This window comes from Cricetulus griseus, chromosome 7 (genome assembly GCF_003668045.3).
Source record: "Cricetulus griseus strain 17A/GY chromosome 7, alternate assembly CriGri-PICRH-1.0, whole genome shotgun sequence".
Taxonomy (NCBI): domain Eukaryota; kingdom Metazoa; phylum Chordata; class Mammalia; order Rodentia; family Cricetidae; genus Cricetulus; species Cricetulus griseus.
The window spans coordinates 111,119,652-111,130,034 of NC_048600.1; the positions used below are offsets into that span (position 1 = coordinate 111,119,652).

The following is a 10,383-nucleotide window of genomic DNA, read 5'->3' on the forward strand; positions in this document are numbered from 1 at the left end:
CCAGGCTGGCCTGAACTCACAGAGATCCACCTACCTCTGCCTCCCAAGTGCTGGGATTAAAGGCCTGCACCACCAACGCCCGGCTACTTTTTAAATCTTAATGCGATTTTTTTTTAAATCATGACACAAAGAGGAAATAAGTAGGTCCTATAGAACCTTTGACATTTGAGAAGAGTAGGACTCACACCGGAAGGACACTAAGAAGGAAGGAGATTCCACGTGGTAACCTAGACCCCAAAAGCTGTGGTCAGAGTCAGCATCCAAGAGGGAGCAAAAAAACAAGGGGGATGGGAGGGCATCACCTCTGGCGGTGTGATGTTTGGAATGTTCTGTTCTCCAACTCTCTACCTCTCCGTCCCACCCCAACCCCCAACTTTTGGCCAGTTACTGTTGCCTCCTTGATCGGGATCTCCTTTATCCAATGGACATGGCACACTGTCAAAGATCTCTTGCTCTCCGGGCAGACAGAACATGAAGGCTGGAAGAGGTGCCCCAATACATCCAGCAGTTTCCCTGTGTCTCCTCACACCTGCAGGGATGGAGTGAGGGACAGTTTCATCTGGGGCCCTGTCTGCACCAACTTGAAGTCTTTGATTCAGCCCCTCAGTGACAACTGAGAGGACAGTGGCAGTCTCTCTGTCCATAGCCACCCTGTTTCCACCAACAAATGGCTGGGGTTTCTCACCGGTGCTAACCATGTGATTTCTGGTTGGCCTCAGGCTGGAACATCAGTTGGTGGCCTGAGATTGCATCCACCGAAGCCCAGCTGGCAACCTGCAGGGAGGGAGGAATGGGACAATGGACCATGAGCATTTCCCATAAGATGATGGCTGGAAAGCTCCAAGCCTCTGCCTGGGACAGACGGAGAGGGTAGCCAAGGTTATATTCAATTACTTAATGGTAGAAGGGCAGTGAGTTGAGTTCCAGAATGCATCAGCACCCACTGTGCTGGGGGCTGGAGCTCCTGGGGAGAAGCAATCTAGCAGAGAGGAACGGAGACTCACCTTCCTGGGCTCCTGCGCTGTGTCTCCGGACAAGCCTTCTCTGTCCCGTTTTTGTTACTAGGAGTAGTAGCAGGGTGACCTCAAAGGCTTGGGAGGAGACAAGCTCCTCATGAGGAAAAAAACACCTCCAGAGCAAAAGTGGAAACTTGGCCATGTGTGTCATCATCCAGCTTAGCCCAGGGAGTACACTGAATTGTACTATAGAATGAAGAAGACCAGAGTCCCTAATGATGACAAACATATTTCCAGAAATCTGTGGTCCTTCAGACTCTTTTATTTAATGTTTTCTTGTCTTCAAAAAAAGTATCCAGACAGGGGAGATGAAAGAAAATTTCCAGATCCCATAGAAGGCCCTTTTGGAGAAATGCAGCCCTTCACACTCTGAGGTATCTGATCCAAGCACTAAAATCCCTAATAATCCACACAATGGGCATGTACGCATGTGGACATACACAGTTTCCCCCCAACTATTCCCAAGCTTTCTTTCCTTTCTCCACCCTCCTGTGTATCACTTTGTGTCTTTTTTTTGGGGGCGGGGCTTGAGGTGTGCAATAGTTCAGGGTTTCAGACATGTGGGGCTGGACTGCCAGCCCCGAGGCAGGAATTTTTGTCTGGTTTGTTCACCACCATTTTTCCCAATTCCCAGAACAGTACTTGGCACAAAGTAGGTATTCAAAAACACCTAATGAAGAAATCATGCCAGTCACTCTCTGGAGAACTGGGGGGAGATGGAAGTACAATCCCCTCCTTTTACAAGTAAGAAACTCAGAGAAACAGCGACTTCTGCCTTGAAGGCCCATCACCCAAAGTCTTTCCACAGCTTCTTCCTCCTCACTGGGAGGATCTCAGCTACCCGACCATGGAGAGAAAATCAGAGTAACCCTTGTCTTTCTGCCACTTTATCCATTGCACTTTCTCCAAAGAGTTTCTCAGTCCCTAAGACCCCTGTTGTCTGGGGGAGTTTTAACCCTTGGAGCACAGAGGCTCTGCAGGCTCATAAGACCTTAGTTATGGCCCTTTGTCCATCTTACTGGGCCCAGAGCCAACTGTGGGCAGATTCTGACTGGAAAGAGACAGGAAAGGGGTTCCTGTAACCTTCAGCCCATTGGCTGGGCTGGGTAGGGGAGAGGTGGGAGCTGACCCTTCTCCAGTGAGAGCACAGTAGCCCTGGATATGCCAGGGGTGGTCTTTGATGGCAGTGAGTGTGAGGAATTTGGAGATATCTGCTGTGGTCATGGAGTCTTTCACATCCTGCTTGTTGGCAAAGATCAGGACTGAGGCATCTTGAAGTGCCTGTGGGCAGAAGAGCCCAGTCAGCCAGCCAGCAACCCTCCCACAGCCTCAAGAGTCCTCTGGGATCCCTGCCCAACTATCCTAGCAAGAGAGGCCCATGGCCTGGTGGGACGGAGGTGGAGACCCAATCCAACATTAGCAAACCCATCAAATGGTGTTACAGCTCATGGGAAATCTCTCTACTGCACACAGGATGGTAACAATAACCTCAGACATTGTTTTGTTGTTGTTTGTTTTTCCAAAACAAACTCTTACTCTGTAGCCCAGGCTGGCCTGGAACTCTTTATGGAGCCCAGGCTGGCTTCAACCTCACGGCAATCAGTCTCAGCTTTCAAGATCACATGTAAGAGCTGCCATTCCCATTGTGAGGTAGAATCTAACAACCCTCCTTATTAGAAGTGAAGCAGCTTGCTCAAGGTCTCACAGGGAGTGAGCTCAGTCCTTGAACCAGCAACTTTAGCTTCTATGCTCAGTTGTGCTGAGGACAATGACCCTTCATCTACAGTAAACTAGCATGTGACCAGCCTGAGAGCACATAGCCAGTCCCACTTTCAGGGCCAGCATCTTATACAGCTCTTCCCAGGTGGTCAGCAGCCGATTCCGGTCAGTACTGTCGATCACAAGGATGACAAACTGTCCAGCGGGAGTGAGATATGAGCTGCAAGCTTTGTCTTTGGTGAACATCTTTCCTACCAATAGTTAGCACTCTGCCCTGAACAAGTGCCAACCCCACAGGAAAGGAACTGAGCAGCCTGCCATTCGCACCAGGATGGACCCATTTTTAATCACCGTATATTCTATTCTTTGGAGACAAAAATCTTGGTATGCAACCCAAGGCTGGTCTGAGACTTATGATTTTCCTGTCTCCATCCCCCAAGTGTTGGGATTATAGGCATGGACCACCGCACTCATTTTAGGATTCGAAAATCTCTTTTTATTTGTATTTATATATTTTATTTTTTATTTTTTGGTTTTTAGGATTCAAAAATCTTCACAGGTGCTACACAATGTTAAATATTTGACACATTGTTACTATTTCCTTCTTGGGGCAGCTTGAGTGCCCATTACTCAGTCACATCCCAGGTAACAGAAGCTAGGCTCAGAGAGTGTGGTAAGTGGCACAGCCATTTCTGTGGCCTCCCAGACCTGGCTCCCTCCTCACCTCAGTATTGGAGTAGTGTGTGTCCCAGATGGAGAGCAGAGCCTCCTGGCCCCCTAAGTCCCTCATGAAGAAGTGGATCTTCTGAAGAGCTACTTCTTCCACGTTGCTACCAATGGTGAAACACGTGTGAACCTCATTGGTCAGGCTAGGGAGGCAAGAGAAGGCTCTGACCATTAATTACCCTTGTACCCCCAGGGCAGCTGAGTCCAGTTCAGAACAGCTCAGCCCTGGGTGACCAAGCAATCACCAAGGCCGATGGCCTGAGATTGATGTGGGGAAAGAAAGGTATGAGCTAGTCCAAGTGTGGCCTAGGCTGGGACCCCAGAGAGGAGTGCTCCTTAGAACAATCTCAGAGGCCCAAAGGCTTGCAATGCGCTAAATTCCTACATGGTGTTGTCGCTTCTGGTCTGTACACCACACTGGAATTGTGGGAGCTGTGAAGAACCAGGCAGGTCCAAGTGAGGACCATCAGACACTTCCCTGGTTTAAAAAAACTTTTTTGTTTTGTTTTGCTCCCCCCCCCATTGTTTTTCTTTCTTTCTTTCTTTTTTTTTTTTTTTTTTTTTTTTTTTTCGGGGAGATAGGGTTTATCTGTGGCTTTGGAGGAGGCATTCCAAACATGCTCGTACTGAAATGCAGTCGGGACTGGTTGCGGGAGGCTGTGAGACTGGGGGTCACTCACAGCTTGCATGATTCAAGTCCAAGCATACAGTCACTAAACCAGGAAGGCTACACCAGCGTGTAGCCTGGAACTAGGTCATGCAGACCACACTGGTTTCGAACTCACAGAGATCTGCCTGCCTCTGCCATCCAAGTGCTGGGATTAAATGTGTGTGCCACCACTGCCTGGCAAAACACTCATCCTTCTAGCCGGATCTTTCTTTTTTTAATGGTCATGTCTCATTGTATGACCTCAAATATGAGATGCTCCTGTCTTAACCTCCAGAGTCCTGTGATTATAGGCAAAGACTGCTATGCCCCATTTACTCCTGTTTTCTGAAAGCTTACCAAGAAATTACAAGGAGGAAGATTGGGAGTAAGGACTTAGTTTGCATTTTTCTTTTCTCACTTTTCTTTTCTCATTTAACAGTGTCAGAAATCTAGAGTCTCAAGAATTCTAGGCAAGCAATCCATCACTGACCTACACCGCCAGACCTTTCTTTTCTAATATTAATTAATTAATACTTTACATTTATTTCTCAGAGAAGCACTTTTCCTAAATAAATAGGTACTTTGGAGTCTCCAAATCAGGAAAGACTTCATTCTGAGCGAAACACCTGGAAAAGCACGGGTGGCTGTTTGAACTTCAGAACTTTGCAAGGGTGAGGAGGGCCTTGTCGCCAGGGGGTGTCCAGAGCAGCCAGGCGAGAAAACAACTGGCATTCCGAACATACGGCATCCTGAAATGCGGTCGGGACTGGTTGCGAGAGGCAGTGAGACTGGGGGTCACTCACAGCTTGCAGGATTCAAGTCCAAGCGTACAGCCACTAAACCAGGAGGAAGGCTACACCAGCGTCCTCCCATCACTCCTCTTGTCTAGAGCTGCCGGCGAACCTTAGGGAAGGGCTCTGGTGGGTGGGTGGTCCAAATGACTGGAGTGAGGCCCAGGCTTCTCTGTCCCCCAAGTAGTTTCTTACAACTGGTAGAGAATGGTGGTCTTTCCTGCATTGTCCAGTTCCACGATGATGACTTTGTGCTCTGCAGGCATCCAGGGGAAGGACAAGGTCAGAGCCAACCCCGAAAACCATGGGTTTGGGTGTCCCCAGTAAGAATCTTGCCCTGGCCTCTTCCTCACCCTCGGCTCCCGCCTGGGTGCCCTCTCCTCTCTCGGCCCCACCCGTCTCCCGGCAGTCTCCGAACCCAACCACACTGATGCAGAGCTCAGTATCTCAGTTTTCTGTGTGGTGTGGGTCAACCGTCGGCTCCCCGCGGGCCCCGCCACCAATCCCTGGGGTGCGCTGGGAAACGGTCCCAGCGGGCTGGGGACTACACCACTTCACTTGCCATCGGACCGGACCCCAGCAGCTCTCCAGGAATGTGGAAGAGACAGCTGACCCCATCCCATCTCCCTCCGCATTTCTAAAACGGGGTTGTCTGAGGGTCCGAAGCACAGTGAGTGTGGCCTCTAAGTCACCACCGCAGGAAACTGATTTACCCGGGTTGCGCTTAGCCCAGCTGGGTGGTGGGGGAGGGGCCGGAGGCTTCCCCACCCCTGAGCACATCGAAGCGCAGGGGCTGGAGAGGTGCGGAAGGGAGAGAGGAGGGGAGCCGTGGAGCATACGGAGTGCACACAACGGACTCTAGAAGCCCAAGGTTCCCAGTGGGTCTTCTCCGAAGACCCCCAATCCCAAAAGCCCCAGAAGACAGCGGAATCAAAGAGGTCATTGGGCTGTCCGGTGCGCCCCTTACCCTGGCTCCCAAAGATTCGCATCAGTTTGGCTATCCGCTGTCCCATATCTCTCCTGGACCTGGCAGTCTGAGGATTTGGGGGGCTTGGTGGCCTTCCAGTGTTCAAAGCCCCGCCTGGGGAACCTGCTGCTCCTATCAGCTGGGGACACCCCAAGCGTCATTCTGGGAATCCCACAGGACGCGGGCACCTCACCGGTGCTAAGGGTCTAAGGGACATCACCGTGAAGACCAGGGCCCTGAAAGTGCAAGGAAAAATCCCAGAGTCCTCTTCACCCCGAGGACACTGAAGAATTTGGACCATCTGCTCCAGAGCGGCAAGTAAAGAGTCAGCAATGTGCAAAGCGAACTCCTGCTCTTCCTCCCACAACAGCTACCGCTAGGGCAAAACCCTCCAAGGGAGGTCCAACTTTCTGACATTGCGACACAGTCTTTTCGTCTACAAAGTTCCACACTGGAGAGCCCTGCAACTGAGTTACAAAACAAACCAACAACAACAACAACAAACCCCTCAGAATGTTTTTTGCCAATCCAATCTCATAATTTTTCAAAGATTTTGGTTTTTTTGTTTGTTTGTTTGTTTTCGAGACAGGGTTTAATGCTTGTGCCATTAATCCTGGTTCCTTAAGATGTATTTTTATGTCTGGGCGTTGGTGGCGAGTGCCAGGATAGACTCCAAAGCTACACAGAGAAACCCTGTCTCGAAAAACCAAAAAAAAAAAAAAAAGTATTTTTATTTATGGGTGTGTGTGTATGCCACATATGTGAGTCCATGTATACCTTTGGAAGCCAACTTGGATACTGGGAACCCAACTCAGGTCCTCTGTAAGAACAGCAAGTGCTTTTAGTTGCTGAACTATCTCTGTAGCCCCTAATTTCATATTATTAAGTTTCTCATTTTGTGTTAGGTTGCATCCACAGTCATTCTTAGCTACATGAATTGTATGCAGTTTCTATCCTGCCCGGTCCTGCAGCCATTTATTCCCAAATAAACACACTGTTTGGCAGATGGTGCAGGCTTCTTCTTATTGGCTAGCTCTCTCTTAATTATTAACCTATTTCTATTAAGCTATGTATCGCTATGAGTATAATTAATATAAGCCTCTGTGTTTTTATCTGGGACTAAACGACTCTGGGACCAGGCAGGACAGAAACCTCTGTCTTCAGTTGGACATGCCTAAAATCACAACAATAATGGCTAAAGACATGGCTTTGTGGTTAAGGGCATTGCTGCACTTTCAGAGGATCCAAATTCTGTTCCTAGGATCCACATCAGACAAATCACAACTTTCTGTTGACTCCAGGTCAGGGGATTTGGTGCCTCTGGCCTCTGCTGACACCCGCACTCATGTACACATACCCACATGAAGACACACACACACACACACACACACACACACACACACACACACCTCACACACCTATGTATGATTAAAAATAATATAAATAAAAATTTTAAATCAGCTGGGCGTTGGTGGCGCACGCCTTTAATCCCAGCACTCAGGAGGCAGAGGCAGGCGGATCTCTGTGAGTACAAGGCCAGCCTGGTCTCCAGAGCGAGTGCCAGGACAGCCTCCAAAGCTACACAGAGAAACCCTGTCTCCAAAAACAAAACAAAAAAAATTTAAAATCACTCTGACCAAGTATGACAGTGCACACCTTTAATCCCAGCACTCAGGGGGCAGAAGCAGGTGGATCTCTAAGTTTGAGACCAGCCTGATCTACAGATCAAGTTCTAGGACAGCTAGGGCTACACAGAAAAGCAAAACTAAAATAGATTTATAATTACCTCAGGCAGGCTCACAGATCACATCCCAGCTATCAGCCTGTCTGCAGCTGATTTTTTTAGTGGGGGGTTTTCTGGGTCCAATCAAAGTGAGCTCCCCTAGAGAAGAACAGGGGTGTCCTTTCCTCCTGTGGGCACCTCTAGTCAGTTTCATCCCTCCATCTCTCAGCAGAGGAGAAACGGTCTTTTTATTTGTTGATCTTTTTCTGTATGTTTTTCACAAGTCCTCAATGTGTAATATGTCACCTGGGCTGGCTTCAAACTCCTGGATCCAGCAATCCTCCTGCCTCAACCTTCTGAGTGCTTGGCCCACAGACTCCAGCAGCAGGTAGACCCAACAGAGGGTGACATGGGTCACAAAGGAAACAGCAAGTCCCGCAGGAAGCAGGAGAAAAAAAAATGTGTGCTTTGTGAACTTCACAACCTGGGGAAAACCCGGAAAACCAAAAGAGAAATGGAAAAGGTAAGTTGAGCTAAGGCTGAGAAATTGAGTCCCAGACTCCATAGTTTTTCTCTGGCCCTGAAAAAACTGGAGATCTTTGATAGTCTTCTCCTGCACTGTAAGTCAAGGCAGACTCCAAGAAAACAGCTCCAGCCATCACCCCGCAACACTCATTGAGAGTGGCCTCCTACAGCCCCTTATGCCTGGCTGCCCTCTACTAAGGCAGCGACCCTTTAGCTGTCTTTCTGCCTCCACCTCCTTTGCTGTGATTGGGGCCTCCTTTTCCTCCTCCTTGTCCCCATCAGCCTTTCTTAAGCACATCTCATGGTTACTGACTCCCCACTCCATAAGCTCTCAATGACTCTCTGCTGCCCACTGGGTTTAGAGCAGCCACAAGTGACTTTCAAGCGCCTCCATCAACAGCCCCTGCTTGCCTTTGCAGCCTGCCCCAACAGTTTCTGCATAAGCTGGTCCTCACTCAGATAGGCCCAGATCTTTTCCAGACCTTCTCAAATGTGTCTGTGCTTCATGGCCTCCTCTACCTTGAATGCTTTGAAAGGAAAACCCTCGAAAGCCTTTAACTGCATGGTTACCATCGCCACCTATTCCCCAAGCTCTGGCTTGGTTCTACTGCTACATAGTCCTCTCTCTCTTTGGGGTCTGTAGATTGGAAGCCTGTTTCCTAGAGTGTGGGGCTTGAATCCTGTTCACTGGCACATACCCGCCTTGTCCAATGCTTGGCATAAGATTCAGGAAGAGAAGTTATTGGGTTGTATTAGAATGACTTAAGCGACAGCCTGGGGATTGCCAGTTAGAGTATTCAAAATGTAACATGATCTGAGTGGTGGTGGTGGTGGCACTTGGTAGGTTGAGGCAGGCAGATCTCTGTGAGTTTGAGGCCAGCCTGGTCTACAGAACAAGCTCCAGGACAGCCAGGGCTGTTACATAGAAAAGCCCTGTGTTGAAAAATAAAAACAAAACAAAACGAAAAAAAAAGGAACATGGATACCAGTGTAAGAGGCCTAGGGAAAGCCTGGACATTTGTAGTGAGCAAAGAAAAACAGAAGCAAGCCCTGGAAAGTTGGTCACTGACCTCCACAGGCTCATCCAGGCACATATAACAGAAGACATCCATCCCACTCTACTTGGTGAGGAGAGTTTAAACAATACAGAATTGACCACCATGGTCCACACAGTCCATCTGGGCCGATTCCATTAAGTCACAGGAAAGGGTTGGTGTTCAGGCTGTGAGACTTGATGCGGGCACAGAGAGTATCTAGGGGGTCACCAGGGTTTTAATCATTGCTGCCATCTGGGGGAGAAAGGCATCCTGCTTTGTCACCCAATTGCAGAATTGAAAGTGACACTCTGCAAGCACATTAAGTAAACAAATAAGAAGAACTGCCTCAGGGGCTAGAGACATGGTTCAGTGAGGGGTTAAACATGGCTTGCTCTTCCAGAGGAACAGTTTGGTTCCTAGCATCCACGTAGGTCAGAGACTCCAACCTCCTCTTCTGGCTGCCATAGCATTGCAGACACAGCTCTCTGAGAAGGTTTGATTGAGAAGGGAGCCTAGACAGACTTCACCAAGAAAGCCATCACTGGAGCTAAATTAAATCAGGATATTAGCCTGAAACCATGGTCCCATCCTAGGCCAAAGTGGCCTCAGCTCAACCCAATTATTTTCAGGATAGTGAAGCTTGGGGCAAATCTAGGGTCTGTGGTTTATCCTAGTGTAGCTCACTGGGACAGCGTCCACCAGAGATGAAAGCAGCCAGTCAGAGAAGCAGTGAAGAGAAGGTACCAGTTAGGAGAGTTCCCCCTGCCTCTGCTTCTGAGGCCTGGAAGTGGTGGCGGTAGCCAGGCTGGCTGATGTCATGGCTGTTAAAATCCTCACATGCTGACAGCCACCAGCTTGCTGACTGAGCAGCCCGAGTGGGTAGAGGGCTGCGGTTGCCTAGAAACCAGGCTTTCTCCTCATCTCTATTATCTACGCCAGCTATAAGTGCCCACCTCTAAGTTCTGAGCAAATGCAACTGTAGGCAGAAGGTGTACAGGAGACAGAGCATGTTCAGACACCTGCTTCCTCCTCCTCAACCCCCCAACCCCCACTCTTTCTAAAGTCTGTGCTCCCTGGAGCAGAAGAATTAGTTGAACTCGGGGGTCACATGCACCACAAAATTTAATATCTGTGGGAGCTGGTGAAGTCACCCCTGGTGACTCCCAATTTTCTCACCTGCCACCTCCAACTTACTCCCTTCTGAGAGCTTCAGATCCTGGAGGGTTCTTC

At 49.1% G+C, this 10,383-nt stretch overlaps 1 protein-coding gene across 1 annotated transcript; it reads right to left on the reverse strand.

Annotated features, from left to right (window-relative positions):
- Positions 1-728: 728 nt before the first annotated feature.
- Arl5c (ADP ribosylation factor like GTPase 5C) lies at positions 729-5,914 on the reverse strand. Its single transcript, XM_027424080.2, has 6 exons — positions 5,869-5,914; positions 5,097-5,157; positions 3,460-3,604; positions 2,847-2,930; positions 2,146-2,297; positions 729-774 (listed from the first exon to the last, which is right to left on the reverse strand). The coding sequence occupies exons 1-6, from the start codon at positions 5,912-5,914 to the stop codon at positions 729-731; spliced, it is 534 nt and encodes a 177-aa protein (XP_027279881.1).
- Positions 5,915-10,383: the final 4,469 nt, after the last annotated feature.

Bases quoted from the DNA above. Each gene is read 5' to 3' on its own strand.
- Arl5c (XM_027424080.2), bottom strand. From the start codon at position 5,914: ATGGGACAGCGGATAGCCAAACTGATGCGAATCTTTGGGAGCCAGG. The intron at 5,158-5,868 runs GTAAGGGGCGCA...GGATGCCTGCAG, and splicing joins GCGAATCTTTGGGAGCCAGG to AGCACAAAGTCATCATCGTG. The intron at 775-2,145 runs GTCAGCTCCCAC...CCCTCCCTGCAG, and splicing joins TGTGCTCTCACTGGAGAAGG to GTTGCCAGCTGGGCTTCGGT.